General features: G+C 43.2%; 1 protein-coding gene across 1 annotated transcript in view; it reads left to right on the top strand.

Moving 5' to 3' along the window:
- afdna (afadin, adherens junction formation factor a) overlaps positions 1–19,185 on the top strand; it is a 73,491-nt gene that overhangs the window by 26,672 nt on the left and 27,634 nt on the right. The window contains 18 exon segments of the mRNA XM_047337962.1: positions 76–233; positions 1,933–2,017; positions 2,251–2,400; positions 4,177–4,221; positions 5,120–5,214; positions 5,634–5,884; positions 8,904–8,932; positions 8,935–8,972; positions 9,517–9,587; positions 9,723–9,790; positions 11,140–11,345; positions 12,840–12,860; positions 16,099–16,244; positions 16,583–16,677; positions 17,003–17,268; positions 17,369–17,512; positions 17,654–17,852; positions 18,451–18,557. Coding sequence (XP_047193918.1) covers positions 76–233; positions 1,933–2,017; positions 2,251–2,400; positions 4,177–4,221; positions 5,120–5,214; positions 5,634–5,884; positions 8,904–8,932; positions 8,935–8,972; positions 9,517–9,587; positions 9,723–9,790; positions 11,140–11,345; positions 12,840–12,860; positions 16,099–16,244; positions 16,583–16,677; positions 17,003–17,268; positions 17,369–17,512; positions 17,654–17,852; positions 18,451–18,557 — 2,174 coding nt within the window.

Here is a 19,185-nt window from a genome sequence, read left to right on the forward strand (position 1 = left end):
TCCGTATTCCTGCACAAACAAAAGTAGGAGTCTGTTAACATGGGGTAATGAGTAAAAACCTTTGTTGTCCTGCAGGAGGTACTTTGCGGATATACGCAGACAGTCTGAAGCCCAACATCCCCTACAAGACCATCCTGCTCTCCACGAGAGACACAGCCGACTTCGCCGTGGTGGAGGCGCTGGAGAAGTATGGACTGGAGAAGGAGAACCCCAGAGAGTACTGCATCGCCCGGGTAACCATGACGATCTCACTACACCTACCTCACCTTTTTATATCCGAGGAAATCCAATCCTCCAGTCGCACATTAAACACCGAAAACACACATCCCTCCACATTCTTATCTCATCAAACGCATCCATCTTCTTTACTTTGACAGCACTTACGAGAAGATGTAATTTAGTGTCTTCTTACAACCAAAACGCTTCTACAGCTTCTCTGTCAGTGAAAACAAGAGTTTCCTCTTTTTATCACGTCGTTAAATTGATATATAGTCGGATGGAATGTGCTGGTATTTGATCACAGCATCGATTTCTCAAGGACGTTACATTTTCACGCGAGATGCTTGTTTGTTGAGTTGTCAGCAAGATTTTATAAAGATAACTGAACTGATTTCCATCACACTTGGGGAATTTATTAAATACTAATGCGGGCAGATCCAGGTTTTCTTTCTTTTGTATTTCTACTGTAAAGAACCAGACAATCATGTGTGGGGTTGTTGGGCCTCAGCGGAGGGATGTGCTCTACTGAGGGAACACCTACATTCTCACATTTCTCCACCAAACACAACCTCCATCCTCCTATCTCATTAATAAACAGCTCCATCATCCTTCCAAGAGGCCGCGGAGGGGACAGCCAAGGTCACGGTCACATGCACATACTCATAATTGTGTGTCACGCACACACGCACACACACACACACACACACTTCACCGGACAGGCAGATTGAAACAGAATGCTACTTGGCACAAAAACCTTTGGGAGGAATGCTATTCAATTGCTTTCAGACTGAGTGCTATAGCAGCAGCACATTCTCCGTGTCTGTGTGTGTGTGTGTCCGTGTGTGTCTGTGTGTGTTTGTGCCCTCCTCACATTCTCTTTCAACCACATGTATCCTCTCAGATGGACTCTGGCTACGGCCAATCATATGAAATAACTGCTGCCTCCACAGCCAATACAGTGGAAGACCCTCCAGAGAGCACACGTATATACACACACACACACACACACACACACACACACACACACACACACACACACAGTTGATAGTCGGTAGCAATTTGCTGATGAAACCAAAGCACTGGGAAAAGTCCATTAGGTTAGTGAGCATGAGAAATAAGCACGCGTGTGCTAGCTAGTAGCACGTCAGCCATGTTTACGTTCTGCGGGGGGGAGGGGATGTTAACTGAGATTGGACTGAGCAGGATGAAGAGATGTGGGACAGCTTCATACTTCACCCTGCGCTGTAAAGAAAGAACATAAAACTGCAATATTTATGTGGCCTGAGAGCAGAATAATGTCATTAGGAAAAGTAAACCTGTGGGGAAACGGCGCCGCTCTCTGTTCTCAAACACAGTTCATATACCGGTCAAGGACGATCACTTCTTCAAAATGAATGCTCTGCAATTACAGAGTCATCTTATTAAATTCAATGCATAGATATTAATATAATAACATCCCAAACATCTCCTACCTGGGAGGTAAAATAGAAAAGTTAGTTGTATCATCAAGTGGCGTGTTGACATTTCTCGTCTTCTGGTGTTGATCAAGTTCGAATGTACATCTCAGAGTAATTAACTAACCCTTTGGCTCTCATAGATCCCGCACATGCTCTAAGAAGGCATGTGTGTAAACTATTGTTTTGGCCGGTGGTGGATTTTAATGTTTTCCTGCTAAACTTCCTGCTTGTTTTTTCTTTTCTGTTTGTTCTGCAGCAAGATGATAAATCAGGCAAAGACGCGATTCTGGATGATGGCGAGTGTCCGCTGCAGATCTTCAGGGACTGGCCGGCTGACAGAGGTAACATATACACAAACACACACACTCACACGTCTTAGTCTCTACTGCCCCCTCCTGCTGCCTTACTGGCATTACAGCTCTGTTAGTACGTTCTTTTCTCTTGCTCTTTTTGAGCATCTTAGCTGTTGGAACATGAAATGAGTGAATAGGAATCGGAGAGTGATGAATCATAGCGTGATTACAAGATGATAAATATACTGACAGCACCTGTGTTACATCCTTTTTTTCCCCAGGAGCATTAGTTTTCCAGCTGAAGAAGAGACCCCCTGACTACCCGGGGCGGAAGGGAAGGAAGGTGGACGACAAGAGCCTCCGAGGGAAGGAGAGCAGCAGCAGCTCACTGCCGCCTGAGAAACTGCCTTATCTGGTGGAGCTGAGTCCAGGTAAAACCACAACACACACACACAGCACCACAATGTCCACTGCAGTATCACTGATTCTTGATCTTTAGGGAACCGTCAATAGACTTTAAACAGTTTCAGTGGCAGCAGTGACATCAGTGGTAATAATAGCACAGTGATGAAGACTGCTGTAATAACAGGCAGTGACCAGCAGGCTTCAGTGCAGCTGCAGTAAATATCATTTAGGGTTAACCAAAGGTGAGACCGACTTTCTTTCCATGCCAAGGTGAGTGATTCACATGTGGCCACATTATGGTTCCCAGCTGTTCTGTGGTTCCTGCTCCTACCAGCACACTCACTCAGTGAATAAAACCCACTGCAAGGGGGGGGAATGGATGAGATCTACTACTCATACAAACGCATCTGTATTTACCTCTGGATGAAACTGTTTCCAGCCTCTTCATGACTTCCATTCATCAACACCCCAGAGTAATACGGCTTCGTTCTATGTCCTGGAATCCTCCACAACAGATGTTATTGCTCTGCGAAGAGCCACAAAAGAAAAACACCATTTTCCCCCAGGCGATAATGTATAAAATCCTTTAACTAAAGCACGGCCAGTATTAATTATCAGCTTACGTAGAGGAATCTGTTCCGATTCTCTGGAAGAGCATCCTGAGGTATGTGCATACTCATGTGTGCACTGATAGTCAAAGCTAAAGCTCAGTAGAACCGTGATAGAAGGTAGTTGATTTATTTGGGAATTTCCAGAAGCCAGTGTGAAAAACTGAGGAAATCTAATGAAAATCTAAAAGTTTACATCGGTTAAAAAGAGTAGGTTGAAGTTCGACAATGAGGAGAACAGCACAAGGTAAGTTGCAATAAATAATAGTGTTTTAGAATTCAGTATTAACATCCCAGTATCAATCAAGTATGAAAATACACTTGTCCCTTCAAGTGTATGAAGTCCACCCTCACCTGAGTCTTGCTCGATGTGACATGATCCAGCCCGAACAGCTTGTTTCTTGCTACTGATCCTTTTTCTCATGATCATCCTCCGTCTGTCGCCCCCTCGTGCCGTTAACCTATCGGACGTGAGCGTGACCCAAACGCTTTGGGGAAAACCAGTTTGTCTCGTCCAGACATTTACTAACACATCTACTTCATCCACTGTCAGAATGACGGGTCTCAAAACAGCCAAGATGGGAACAGTTATTTGGTGCAGGGTTTCTGGGTGTGTGTGTGTGTGGGTCTGTGTGTGTGAGTGATTGTGTGTTTGTTCCTGTACCTTGCTTGGTAATTAATTTAGATAAGGAATTTGTTCTCGTCAGATGAAGCTTGTTTGTCTTCAAGTTCTTGTACTTGAAGGAAAACATGACAATAAAATGCCAAGATATTAGTGCAAGAAATCCACCAAACTCTTCATATTTTAAATGTTTCCTGCTGAATATTGGAGATAAAGTCTTCTCATGATATCCAGTAATATTTCCATTAAGTTGCAAAATAAGTATAGACAGTGAAAGGGCCACAGAAATATTGTGTGTGTGTGCGCGAGTGTGTTTGTTGGCCTTCCATGCGTTTAATGGGTTAACAAGGTAATGCTGCATATTTCCTCCTTGCTGCATTTTTACCCTCTGCTATGTCTGTTTTTTCCCCCACCTTCCTACGGCATGGTGTGTGCGTGAATGTGCGTGTGCGTGGCGTGTGTGTGTGTGTGTGCGTGCGTGTGTGTGTGTGTGTGTGTGTGTGTGTGTGTGTGGGGCCTTGTGCATGTGTCCTTCTCCTTCCTCTGCACCCGCTGCCTGTCTGCCTGCCTAGGGCGAGGGAATCACTATGCCTACTACGCATATCGCCACCACGAAGGTAAAACTCCACCACACCTCCTCTGTGTCCGTTGCAATGGCTGATGGGAGTTGTTGGGGTACTTGCAGTGACACCCCCCCCCCACTCCCCTTTGGCCGACATAGATAAAAAAAAAAACATCTTCCCCTTCCTCTGCTAGAAGTTGAACATTACCTTTTTTTTATAGTTGTAGTCCTTTGTGGGATTATTCATCTTACAAACAAAATAAAAAGATGATTCATTATCCTTTCACTGAATCTGCAGATGTTTTGTTTATGGTCATTTCCATAATGTACACTCAGGATACATGGGAGGAAAAAGCAGAAAACTGAGTCGCATACGTATTTCGTTACAGAATTACTTGATGCCACAGAGATATATTGGTATTTAAGTGTTGGCATGCAGCATCATTTTTGATTTAATAGCCCAGCAAAGTGGCTTCTTCCTTCTCAAGCCTCATTATATTACCGTACAAAGTCAAGCTTTCCTGGAAGCCTTGTAACATTAGCTGCCTCATGATTTCAGTTATTATCTTTAAAAGGGGGTCTGAGGTTTTTCTTTCCTCATTAAATGTAAATGTGTAAATGGATATTAGAAAAACCTCTAACCACCTTCTAAAAGGTGGTGCATGCATTTTCCCCACAGGATTTCCTTCCCCCCCCCCATGAACAGTGTTTTTTCTCAGTGAACTAATTTGCCGCTTTGCTTTTACTAAACTCCTGTTTACTAATAATCAATAACTGCACTGCAGCCACACACATTTCTGCCACATTAGCCGTGCACATCCCAGTACACACACCAGTTCTTATTGACTCTTTAATGTTTAAATGAGGGTAATGTGTGAGTGTTAAAGGTTGAATGTGTGGTACTCGTTTTAAAATGTTGATCGAGTGATTAATGAATGTTTTCATTTGTCCAGACGGGTCGGACTCACGGGACAAACCAAAGCTTTACCGGCTTCAGCAAAGCATCACCGAGGTCGGCTCGGACTGCACAGAAGACGGAGCCATTCAGGTACGAAACACACACACACACACACACACACACACACACACACACACACACACACACACACACACACACACACACACACACACACACACACACACACACACACACACACACACACACACACACACACACACACACACACACGGCTTGAGCTGAAATAACAAATGTTCTTGCTGTAAAAGAACGTAGAAACTAAATTAAACTAAACATAAAGCCCGGACCTGTCTTTCTTCAGTCCGTGTTATTAGTGGGAGGAGACAAATCAAACACTTAGGATCTAAAATGTTCGGATTTCTTTTCAAATATACATTTTCTGTTTCAGTTTGACTTTTAAGAGGAGCGTCACCTTTGCCCCTGTTGTAGTCGCTGTAATATTTGTGTGTAGTTTATTGTGCTGACGTCCCTTTTGTGTTTGTCTCCAGCTGCTCGGCCCGGGGATCCTTCCCCATCACTGCAACCTGATGCACAGTGAAGGGATGGTGACCGTGACGCCACACGGCCCCGACGCCGACACCTTCGTCGACGGACAACGCATCGCTGAGACGACGGTGCTGCGTCCGGGCTCCACCCTCCAGTTCGGTTCTGTTCACGTCTTCAAGTTCGTGGACCCGATGTTCGACCAAGGAGGGAAGAGGGAACCGGCGGCTATGATGAGGACCCGACACAAGTCTGGGTTAGTGTTGTGTGGATCCGTGTCCCTCTTTCTGTTTTCTTTCTTTGCTTTCTTCCTCCTCTCTTCCCCTTTTATCCGCCCACTATTCTTCGTCCTCATCTCCTGCACACACACACACACACACACTTGGAAAAAGGAGAGGGCGTTTTTTGTTGGAACAAGGGAGGAGAGGATGAGGTTTGGAGTTGGCAGGCGCTGCGAAAGATGAAGGCAAGGAAAAGGGGGAGGAGGCAGGTCTGGGGTTGAGAGAATGGGGAAATGAGAGGAGAGGAAGAGCGGAGGTCTAGGGTTATGGCAGGCGGGCTGCCCTCTAATCTGATCAACATGGTGTTGGGTGTGGCCTCAGGCTTGCTGTCGCTTCACACACTTAACGGCAGATAGAAAGAAAGAGAGCGCGCTCCAGATAAGAGGAGAGAGGAGAAGAGTGAGGCCGACGGGGGTGAGGGACATTTGAATTGAATGGCCCTTTAACCACTCAATGGATGGCTGACTGACAAACTGAGAGGTGTGTAAGTAATCAACGCTTTAACTTACTGCTCCGGTTCCGCATGAAGTAAATTTCTTATATGACCAGAAATACAAATACTGCTTTAGCTTCTATTGTAAACATTTAAAAGTTGTGCTAAAGATCTTTGATGATTATTCCAGTATTTAGAGGATACAATTGCAGTTCTTTAGTCAATATCACGGCTGAAGCTGCAGCATAGTTTGGTTGCATGTATTTTTAGAAGTTTATTTTAAATTGAACACCAAATAACAGATTTTATGTGTTTTTAACTATTTTTAAATCCCAAAGTGAACGATGACACAAAGATAATCATACGTTTAGATGAGGTCTGTAACAAGGCTCTTACATCATGTTGCTGTTTGAGCAATAGTTTTAATTCTGCACTACAAGTTTGCATCACAAACAAAAAAGACTCCCAACTGGTGATTTTTGATGAAGACTTTCAACCACAGACGAAGATGTAATCAGTGAGATGAGTGAGTTGGAGCTTTTCCCGTGAACATGCTCAGTTTGTCTTGTAACATTTAATTTGATTAGATTATGATATTTTGTGTATTATACTGAAACAAAGCTGAATATTTGTAGTTGCATGATGTTGACCACAAACAAATTGATGTTTGATCAATGACAAGTGAGCTTGAAGTTGAAAGAAAGTCTGTGACGTTTGAGAAACATTAACCCCACATGTCACTTGGTGCCGCTCGGTGACACTTCAGTCTGGAATCCGGGCCTGAAGCTGTGGATCGCTGTCATGTTCTGGGCTGCTGTTCAACTTTCTGCCGCTCAAACTTACAGAGAGATACCTTCTTTTCTGTCAAACTGGAGACGACTCGTCACGACGTTTAGGACGATTAGAGCCACGGTTTGGCACGACGACAGATTTTTAAAATTGGAGAGATTTGGCAGTCCAAAAGATGATCTTGTTCAGAACCTTAATCTGCTGCTTCTTAGTCGGGACCTTCACCAGAATTTAGAATTAGTCAGTGAGAGGGAGAAGCATGAGAGAAGGACAGAACACACGGAGGAAGTCTGGATAAATACAAGACATTCTCATGACATGAAAATATGAGACTATCACGTCCTTCAGAGTGAGTGGTCCCTTTCGGTTTCATGCCAGGTCACAGTTAGTATAATGAAACACACCCACTCCACCCATATCACGTGACATCGAGCATCATTACAGCTGGAAACATGCAGCTAAACTGGATGAGATACAAGGTGAACTGCTCTTGGATAAAGTTTACGCTCGTCTGTGGAGTTCAAATGACCAACAAGCAGACGGAGACAACGTTAAACAGCCAAGTTATCTGGGTAACAGATAGGAAGCTGAGCCCTCATTCACAAGGACAATGTCTGGGAAGTGTCTTGTTGCTGCTGGAACCGGGCGAAGTCAAGTTTTGCATTGTGTGCTTACACTCTGCATTTTTCTACCCTGGAAGTGGAAAAGCCGGCTCTGAAATCTGAATATGCTGGTGAGTCTTGCAAAAAAAAAGCCTTCAGGTATTTGCTGAGAGGTTTCAGGACACGAAAAGTAAACTAAAGTAATGAACATATTTGATATGGGATCATTTCATAAGCCTGAAAACCTGCAACATGAAATCATTAAAGTGAAAAGCGACAACGACCTCGAAGATAGAGCTCGACCAATATGGATTTTTCGGGACGACCTCCAGTTCTATAAACTGTGCACGTCCTGCAGATTCTTTCCAAAACCGACTCTTGCAAAGACCTAAACCGGGACAGTTGAAGGCGAGTAGCATCATCATCACTTCCATCTGACATCAGGCGGCCTGCCAAAGAGAAGCGGTTCCAGCCATCGCATTAGAGACATTACTGTGAAATATATCAACTGAATTGGCCCTTGTTTTTTCCCTGTGGTGTGTTAAAGAGAATCTCTGTCTCATTTCTGTCTGTGTGAGCGTTGTTATGTTGTCACTGGTTTAACCTACTTCTGCTGCTGCTGCTGGTGATTGTGTACGTGACCTTCACGTCCGTGACCGAGCACCAACGCTTTGTAGTTTTGTGTCTGTGTTGTGCTGTTTGTTTGACATTGATGCCCTCGTGTCATATGGGGCGTGAAAAGCAGAAGCCTGCCTTTTAAACCCAGCTGCTGTCACACTCAATTACTGTCTCACACACACACACACACACACACACACACACACACACACACACACACACACACACACACACACACACACACACACACACACACACACACACAGGACTCCTTGTGTGGCTTCTCTATACCTAATTAGACGGTTATGTAAGTGTGAGTGTGCATGTTTATTTAGTAAACTATCTGTCTGCATGTATTAGTAAGTCATTACTGCATCTTTGATCCAGCGCTCCTCCCTGAGAACGAGTTAGATAAGTTTCTGTGTGTGTGTGTGTGTGTGTCTGTGTGTGTGTGGATTAAGTCTGAGCGCTTGTCGTTGTCAGGAATGAAACGTCCGCTGTGGGGAGCACAGTTCCTCTTCTAAACTGGCGCATGTGTCTGTCTCTCTGCAGCAGCGTACCAGAAACCACCTTCGACCTTCACGGGACGTCCACGGTGGAGCGGCACTGCCTACCAGCAAGGTAACACACGCTTACACTCACACACACACACTCACTTTGAGTTTACAGGTGTCAAAATATTGTATAACTTGCAAAAAGCAGGTTTAACAGTAGTTTTAATGTTGGGATGCAAAACAAATGAAGCATAACATGAATACAGTTTTGCAGCGAATGACTGAAGCAGCTTCAGACATGTGAAACAATATATTAGAATCTACGATGTCTTTGCTCTTGTAGATTTTTATAAAAGAAACAAACAAGCAGCTTCTGTTCCACGTTGTATTAGTTCCTTGTGAGTCCTTGTGAGTTAATCTAACATGAGACGTCTCCAGCCACACGAGAACAACCCCCCACATCCACCCGCATAGAGTCTAGTTGTCTGTTTAGCATCTGGCTGCATTGTATATACAAACACATTGAAGCGTGACCGAAGCCTCATGGTACACTCGTCCTTATCCACGTGTGTGTGAGCTCTAAATTTGGGTTCATCTGTTGTAAATGAAATTAGAGTGAAATTAGATTTTGTCGACGCTGCTTCACGCTGCTGCGGTTTGTGTTTGCACAGAGCTCAGGAAAACTGGAAATGGAGCGAGGGATGGTCAAACCCATGATCAGAGGAGAGCAACAGGACAGCAGGTCAGACACTCCTCCTCCTCTTCATCCCCAGCTCGTCCTCCTCCTCATCCCCAGCTCGTCCTCCTCCTCGTTCCCCTCTCTGTCTACAGTTTGTTTCTACTCTTCCCTCCTCACTGTGTTATTGTGTCTCGTCAGGTCTCAGGACATTTCAGCAGACAGGACAGAGTTGACTCTGCCGGCCGGCATTGAGTTCAGAGACAACTGTAAGTGCTCATGTGTCTCCTTCCGTCTCTCTCTCTGTCCGTCCCCCTCACTGTGGCAGGGACCCAGTCAATAGCTGGAAACTATTGAACCCTTTTAGTTGTCTTTACAGTGAACAGGAACTAATGATGCCTCTGCAGTGGTTCACAATAAACATCTGTTAATAGAAAACAACAGTCTGGGAAATATAGTTAAAATTTGAGCCATGATTTAGTTCAGCACTGAATTAAAGTAATTTTCATATTCTTTTTTTTAGATATTGATTTTTATTACCAGAGACAGAAAACTTTCCTTCCTATTTAGCTTTAGATGCGGTTAATCTACTTAAAACACAAATAAAACAAAGTATACAGAACTTAAAGTGAGAAAATAAATATATTTTAAATGAAATTAAATGCACATCTTTTCTGCAATGTCTCAAAGTTTCATATCAGCGCATATTGTTCAACATAAACACTGATGTGTCTGTGAAAAGCTCATATCGGCTGATTTACCACATTGAATTCCATCTTCCAGATCATTTCTTGTCTCTGTCGTTGTCTAATTTCCGTTCAACACAGACTGGTCACTTAACTCCTGCTGTATTTATGCTGCTCATTCTTCAGTTAATTGTATTATATCCAATAGAAATAAAGAAAGCGTCAACTCGTCCGTCCCTCTGACGGAACAAATCAGTTTCTACGTGAACCTAGCAGCAGAACGTTAAACAAACTGATGTTTCGAGCACGACGTGGATTTGGTCGGAGCTGTTTTATTTCCTTGTTAAATTTGTTATAAATTAGTTCCAGGTTTCCCGCAGCCTGACGTTTCCCACACCCTCTTTGTTGCTCTAAGCCGTTTATTCCGTCTGTGTAACATTTCTGTTTATTGACTCTCTGTGTCCTCCGGGCCTTAATGTGTCTGTGTGTGCACAAGTGTATATATTTGGTATCGTGTGAGATCATCTGTTTTTCCAGCTGAAGCAGGGTTGTAATCGGTCATAGTGCCAATACCCACAATGCAGTAGGGGAAACCACACACTCAAAAGTCCCCGAGAAGTTTGTTTGGGAGGACGATGCACATGCGTCGTTAAAATGTGGAGACTCGCAGAACTCTGCTCCTCTAGTTTGTCGTAGAGCAGCTGCAGCGAGTTTGACTTCCACCACCCGAACTAAACTGAAAGCAACTGATACCACAGTCGGGCTCCGAGTGGTTTTCATCCCACATGAGCAGCCGAGTTCTGCGACCAGCCGACCGCCAATAGTGACTTAAACAAATCTGTTACAGTCCGTGTGCTTTACTTCAAGTGGATTTCACCGCACGTGCATCAGATGGAATGATCTAATAATCCGACTGTGTGCGTTTCCACCAGCTGAAGACACCTTCCTGTCGGCCATCATCAACTACACCAACAGCTCCACCGTTCACTTCAAACTCTCGCCCACGTACGTCCTGTACATGGCCACCCGCTATGTCCTGTCGCCGTCGTACCGGCCGGACATGTCGCCCTCCGAGAGGACGCACAAGGTCATCGCCATCGTCAACAAGATGGTGAGCATGATGGAAGGCGTCATCCAGGTCAGTACCGCTGCTCTTTATATCTTTTGTTGAATGGTGTCACATTAATCTCACAGGTCACTCACATTACCTCGGCGTGTTCTGCTGCCATTAGTTCAGCCGCTCTCCTCCACGGTGCCGTTTCCTGCTTGTGTTGAAATGTGACGTGTTATCTGATGTTTCAATCCCCCCCCTCATTAACCGAATTCTTACACACTACCACGCGCAGTAGTTGTAAGTTGTGTACACTCGTCTGCATGTTTGTTTCTTGCAGCGTTCTCTCCACAGTTACCTCCCACGTACCCGTCTGTGCTTCTGTCTCGTGTTTGTCTCCCTGTCAGTGTTTGAGGTGTGAAGCCTGCGATGCCACAGGATAGTGTGGATGAAACTTAATCTAGAACGACGTTATCACCGATCAAAATGAAATCAATGGGAGATATTTTCTACCTTGATGACAATATAAGAGATGTTTGTTAGATAACTTATTCTTCATAATTTTTTCAAAGCCGTCTTGGCCTTGACTCCCTTGCTTACTTCTGGATTTAACAAAAATTAAGTGTTTCAGAAAGAACTACATCCATACTCACATTTTTTTTATTTTAAAACAATTAAACATCTAGAACTATTTTCCAAACGTCTCAGTTTCTGCCCGTTGATGACAACACAGCCCCAGAGTTTTAGAACTAAAACAGCAACATTTCCAAACTTCAAAACTCCAGAGTAGTGTAGACGGCAGGGATAAACAGAGATGCATTTTTAGACTAAAACATGGTTGTATGGATCAAGGTCAACACGTCTAATAGCTTCCACCTCTCACTGTTGTTGTCATTGCTCCCGGTGGTTCTCCTCACTTGGCTGAAAGTTTTGCTGAAAGTTTTGCTGCGTCCTCCTTTTGTCAGATATTCAGAAGCTTCGAGCTTTATCCGGATTATCTGTTAAAGCTGAGCATGGTTTTCCTCTGACTAACTGAGAGGCTGCCTTTACTCCCATTAACGGCCGCATGATGCAGGATTTACTCATTTGTCCCAAACGTGTAAAATGTTATTGATGTTTGAAGTTAACTTATTCAGGCAAATTTGATGTAATTAACTGCATTTTGTTTAGTCAGTGATCCTCTGCTTTATATTTATACATTTCACACATTAACAGTAAGACTTGCTAAGCGGTATTTGTGTTGTTAAACAGTGAGAATAAGATTCACAACAAGCAGTACTAAGACTTATATACCTTAAATTCAGTTTTCAAAACCTCCAGATTTTCCTGAGTCTGTAAAATGTCAGCAGCCGTGCTAATGTACAGTCGTAGTAAAGTGTTAGACTTTCTTTAACCGATTCACCGGGGCGCCACATTGTAAACCATGACCATGTGTGTCATAGTGTGTGTTTGTGTTTGTGTGTGTGTGTGTGTTACACGGCTGTGTCCATACTGTAGCTGTTGACGTGTTTTCTCTCTGTCCTGTGAATGTGTCCTCCTCCTCCTCCTCCTCTTCTTCTTCCTCTTCTTCCCTCCATCCAGGAGATTCCTGAAGGGGATCAGGTAGGATAGCACACCATGATACGGCTGCTACAGACTCGTCTACCTCACTCGCTCTTTCTTTACCTCTCTCTCTCTCTCTCTCTCTCTCTCTCTCTCTCGGTTTGGGCGACATGCATAAAAACATTGTGCGAGAAAATCCAAGTAGCTTCCCTGCCAGTTATTGTTTGTAAAGCTTCATGTTAAGTGCAATGTAATAAAATAAATAGAAAAGAATATCACTGTAGAAAACCGTCTTTTAAAGTGGGAAATTATTGTGAGCTGCGAGTCAGAGAAGACTTATTAAATGATCTGTTTACAATTTAACACTTCAATTCATAAATTGGATCACATGGTTTAAAAGATATTGTTAATATTGTTTTGGGTGAATTTGAGTTAATTACATGGTAAAATATGCATTTTTAGGCAGATGATAAAAGTTAATTTTAGAAAACTGTTAAATGAATCATACTTTGCAAATTGCTAGAAGGAAATGTAAATTGTATTATGCTTATATCAGTATATTTATTAAGCAGAACGGACTGAGTGGCACTATTCATATAATCAGTGAATTTGGTAGCTAAATTAGAATTGCACAAATATGTAATAATGCCGTAAAACATAAGAATTAAAATAAAATTCTGTATTAGATTATTTTTACACATTATTTAACCTGAACTTTTATTTTCCCTGTCCCTGAAATATCAAATTCAAACTCGACAACTATAAGATAAACGAGATGCATCTAAAGATTCTCAGGGAATTCAGTATTTTATAAGTTATTTCTACATTTGCAAAACTGCCGGATATAAATATTTCTATTTCTTTCTTCGTGATGCACATTTCCAATCTTTCTGTTTTACAAGAAAACAAAATTCCTCTTGAAGGCAAATCAGATTTAAATCAGTGATAATGTGAGATCGTGTCGCCCAACCCTCTCTGCCCTCCTCTATTAATCTCCACCTCTCTTTACCTCTCTCTCTCTCTCTCTCTCTCTCTCTCTCTCTCTCTCTGCTTTTTGACCAGCCCTTCATTGTTGCTGCTGCTTCTTTTTCTCCATTCTAACAGAAATGTAAAAATAAAGCCATGATAATAACGCGTCCTACCCACAGCTGGAAAACTAAGCAACAACAGCAACATCCGCCCCAACTAATTCCATTCAGCTTCCTGGACCTGCCTGGTACTAAAAACAAACAAACCAAAAACCCTCTTTTAAAAAAAAAAAAAAAAGAGCACAAAACCAAAGCAACCCACTCTTTTCCACCGTTGCTCCATCTTTAATTCTGGCATCCATTTTGTCTGACATCACGTCTTGCTGCTGCGACTCAACAGTGTGGATGAGAGACGAGTCCCGCGTCCCTCTGAGCTCGTCCACCTCCTCTGCTTCACGTGTCTGACGTCCATTTAACGCGTGGAACCATCTGTCCGTGTTTTCAAATGTGTCCCTCCGTGTTTTAATGTCACGTTTTTCATTTTGGATGCACTTGGCTCCGTCTCTCATTCTCTGGCTGTTCTGAACGAAGAGGGTTGTGTTTCCTCTTCTTTGTTTTGTTTGATTTCTTTAAGTTTTTTTTTCAAGGCGGGGATAGATGAGTGCAGGGGAGGGTGGGGGCGGGCTTTGCACATTCCTCCCTCTGTGAGTGGCGGGGTTATTAACCAATCAGCTCACTACACACTGAGCTCTGTCCCCCCCTTTAAGACCAGGTAACTGTTCTTTAGACTGTAGACTGACACATGGAGCGTTATTTAAAGTATTTGTAAATGAAAACGTTGCTGCTTCTTTCACTTTTATCACTTTAATCTGCAACAGGCTCTGATTGCGTTTACGAGGTGATATATTCGACTTTAGTTCAGAGTTTCTGCAGGGTCTTAAAAAGCCTAACATTTAATAATCTAAGTCTTAAATAAGTGTAGGTAGGTCTTAATTATGTTGATGTTCATTAACTCTAATTTTTTAACCTTAAATTTCATTCTTTATGGTTTTAAAAGTCTTCAATTTAACTTATTGAAACCTGCAGTTCCAAAAACACATTAAATGTTTTTCTTTAATATGTTTTACCGTCTGTAAAAGTTAAAGAAATCGTAAAACTATGGGAATTATTCCACATACTTTTTTTTCTGTGAGAAGATTAATTCCTTCCTCATGTCTTTGTGAATAATTTGCTTTGCTTGGCATAAAAAGTAGGGAACAGGAAAAGTTGTTCTGTTAAAAGGTAGAAACAAAATTTAAATTTGTTTAATCTCTTCAAGACGTCACTGCTTCCAATCCAAAACACACAAACCCTCCTTAAAACCACAAATTATTGTTTTTATGGATTAAACAAAGACATTATAGCCGTTTAATTACGCAGCTTTAAATGTAGTTTTCAGTCTATTCCATAAGCTGAGCTAATTAACGGATTTCCACAGTCAGACGTGACCTGAAAGTGGTTAAACGCGTCTTTTTCTTCAGACTCTCGTTAAGAAAGCAAATAAACGTATCTTAAAGATTTAGATTTAAAAAGGAAACTTAAAAAATGCTCTACCGAAATAAATTGAGGGCTAAATGTTGGTTGGAAAAACAAATGTAGATATTTAAAACTTTTTTCAGCCACTTTACTCACGGATTTAAATGACGTTTTGACCAAACTTAGTCCCAGGAACTTTTTTCTAGGAACTCAAAGATTCCTGCAGAACATTGTTGGCCTGTGTTTCCACCACATATTTAAACGAGATTAGAAAAAATAAGCCTGTTGACGTGTGAACAAAACCACTGCAGCTAGTTGTTACCCACCAGTCCACCAGGTGGAGCTAACGCAGAAGACTAAACAAAGACAACAGACCTGAATATATGTGGTTCTCGGTGGAAGTCTACAGTCTAAACACTACAAACAAAAAGAAGAGAGACATCTGAACCTGTACAGGGGGCTGGTGTCTGGTGACCTGGTGAATGGACTTGTGTCTGGGAGTGAAAAGGATTGGTCACTATTGTCTCACAGTTTGTGTAAAAAAATTCAGATGTCAAAGGTATTGAGATGTGAAGAAATGACACTTTGCTTGAGCGTGTTATTGAAAGTGACAGTGATGACCACTCCTCTGGGTTGGCTTGGAGGGGAGGGGGGGGCACGAGTCTATCCCTGAAGTAACAAACTGCTCCTTCTGGCTGCCACTCAAACAGAAACCCCTGTCTTTCTTTATTTTAACTCCTCCTCCTTCGTCCCGCTGCTCTAACAACTTCCTCCGTGTGTCTTTTGTCTCTGTGCGTGTGATTGGTACGTTACAGAAGCAGAAGAACATCGCAGGAGCGCTGGCCTTCTGGATGGCCAACGCCTCGGAGCTGCTCAACTTCGTCAAGCAGGACCGAGACCTGAGCCGCATCACGCTGGACGCCCAGGACATCCTCGCCCATCTGGTCCAGATGGCGTTCAAGTCAGTCTGAGTGTGTGTGCGCGGTTGTGCGACTGGATGTTGCGGGAGTTGTGGGATATCATGGCACCAGGGAAAATCAGGGAATTGATCAGATCTCTGTGGAAGTTAGTTTTTCTAAGTCACGTCAAAGTATGTGGCATTATATGATGGATCAAAGCTAACTCCACAAATATGAGGAACCTAAAGAGGAACTTTCAAACTAGTTCCATCACAAACTGATCCTCACAAAGCAAGGAAGGATATTTTTATGTCGATGAAGTAAAGATGTGAGCTTTGTTTGTGGTTTGACGATGATGAATATTTGTTTGTCTCTAACAAACTGTAACGTGTGATTGCAGATACCTGGTTCACTGTCTCCAGGCCGATCTGAATAACTATATGCCTGCCTTCCTAGACGACCCAGAGGAGCACAATCCACAGAGACCCAAGATAGGTAAAATACACAAACAGAAACGCACAAAGAAGAGGTACAACTGTCCAAAACCGGTTTAATTTCTCCTGTATTGTTCATAACTTATTGATAACTCTTGGTTTGTCTTGCACTGCCTTCAGGAGTGTCTTGGTTTGGGAATCACTTTCCGACCGAAGCATCACTTTCACGCTTAAAACTCTGTGAACCTCTGTGAAAGCAAGAGTTTAATTAAACTTAAAATCCAAATCCTGGAGTTCAACATACTCTTATATCGGTGGTTTGACACAGGCACACAGATGTTTAGATTCTTGCTTTTTAAAACATTAAAGGGCGTTTTCTCTTCCAGAGGATGTCCTGCACACGCTGACGGGGGCGATGTCGTTACTGCGGCGGTGTCGGGTCAACGCCGCTCTGACCATCCAGCTCTTCTCGCAGCTCTTCCACTTCATCAACATGTGGCTGTTCAACAAGCTGGTGACGGACACGGACTCGGGGCTGTGCTGTCACTACTGGGGCGCCATCCTCCGACAGCAGCTCAGCCACATCGAGGCCTGGGCCGAGAAGCAGGGCCTGGAGCTCGCCGCCGACTGCCACCTCAGTCGAATCGTACAGGTAGGGACGGCAGGAGACGTGTGAAATGTAGCACACACCTACGGCTCTGTGTGAAGTTGAGGAATTCTAACTTTTCTTTGTGCGTGTGTGTCTGTTCCAGGCCACCACCCTGCTGACCATGGACAAGTACTCCATGCAGGATGTGCAGAACATCCACAACACCTGCTTCAAGCTCAACTCCCTGCAGCTCCACGCCCTCATGACCAACTACCACTGTGCTCCAGATGAGCCTTACATCCCGCCTGTGAGTCAAACACAGACACACACATAAACGTCTCAACTCGTGACACACTTATATTAAAAACACTTCTTTATTGTGGAGTTAAAGAACCCCAGTTTCCTGATGTGTGTTTCTTCTGCTGTGTGTGTGTGTGTGTGTGTGTAGGAGCTGATCGACCACGTGGTGGCGGTGGCGGAGAACACGGCGGACGAGCTGGCGAGGAGCGACGGCAGAGAGGTCCAGCTGGAGGAGGACCCAGACCTCCAGCTGCCCTTCCTCCTCCCTGAGGACGGCTACTCCTGCGACGTGGTGCGCAGCCTCCCCAACGGCCTGCAGGACTTCCTGGATCCGCTGCTGCAGAGAGGTAATGTTACTGGAACCTAGACCAGTAATCTGGTTGTGGAAATACATCCCACTGGGCATGAGTCAGCTGATGGTATTTAGTTTGGTACATTTTTAGCAAAGCTGTGTCCAAAAGCTGATGTGGTGAAGCTTCGGTGGAAATATATCTATTAAAGTCAATTCTTCTTACTCTTTGGAGCAAAAACAATCATTTGGTTTGTGAAAATTAAGTGGCGGTTATTTTGAAAATCAATAAATCTTTCTAGCAACAATGCGGACATAACTCTGGGCTGTAGGAAATTAAAAAAGAGATGATAATAAAAGATAATTGGCATAATTTGTCCAAAATGGATCACAGTATTTTCATGATGGCCTAGATGTGTTTTTATAATCACTGCAGCAGGTGTTTGATTTTTAAACTTGATTAAACACTTTTAAACTGTTTAAATTATATAAGCTTGTTATGATTTTACAATATTTATAACATTGTTGTGGTTATTTCAGGAGAAACAAACCTGCAGAGAAGCTCACTCTGCGCCACAGTTAGTTTTGTGAACCTGTACTTGTACTGTAAGTGTGTGTGTGTGTCTGTGTGTAACCTTGTGCGTTTTCTCTTACAGGATTTTGTCGGTTAGTACCACATCCTCGTTCGCCCGGCACCTGGACCGTTCACTTTGAAGGAGCCGAGTGTGAAACCCACTTCTCTGCACTCGACCAGTCTGAGATGGTAGGACATTCGCACACACACACACACACACACACACACACACACACACACACACACACACACACACACACACACACACACACAGGTTATCCCAGGTAAAGCGGGTACCACAGAGGACTCGATGCAGGTTTGATAATGCTGACTCTTGGAAACCGAGGAGAGTAAAGTGCACAGTGGATGTGACGGCTGTGACAGGCGTCTCAGGGCGAGGACACAAACTCTCGGAGTCTTTGATCACTGCAGAGTAACTTCAGGACACTAACGTCTTTCATCCTGCTCTGTTTCTCATTCATTCTCTGAACACTTGCAGGGAAAGGGTTAGGGTTCATAGTTTTTAATGTCTCCGTGTGTTGTAGTTCTTTCTCAGTGATGTGGATATTTGCACATTGTAATAAAACTACAAACAAGAACTACATGGAACTGAATAATTAAATTTAACTTGTTTAAACTGGCAAAAACCTTATAAAGAGATGCTTATTTAAATAATGTGGCAAGCCAACTAAAAAAGTATATTTAGCATCAACTAAGATACCAATTATGTTGTGAGCAGATTAAAGATAAACGTTAGTGTCAGGAGGAATTTAGGAATGTTGATTTAGCAGTAAAATCAGCTGTAAGTTATGAAGAT

This window comes from Hippoglossus stenolepis, chromosome 20, assembly GCF_022539355.2.
Source record: "Hippoglossus stenolepis isolate QCI-W04-F060 chromosome 20, HSTE1.2, whole genome shotgun sequence".
Lineage (NCBI taxonomy): Eukaryota > Metazoa > Chordata > Actinopteri > Pleuronectiformes > Pleuronectidae > Hippoglossus > Hippoglossus stenolepis.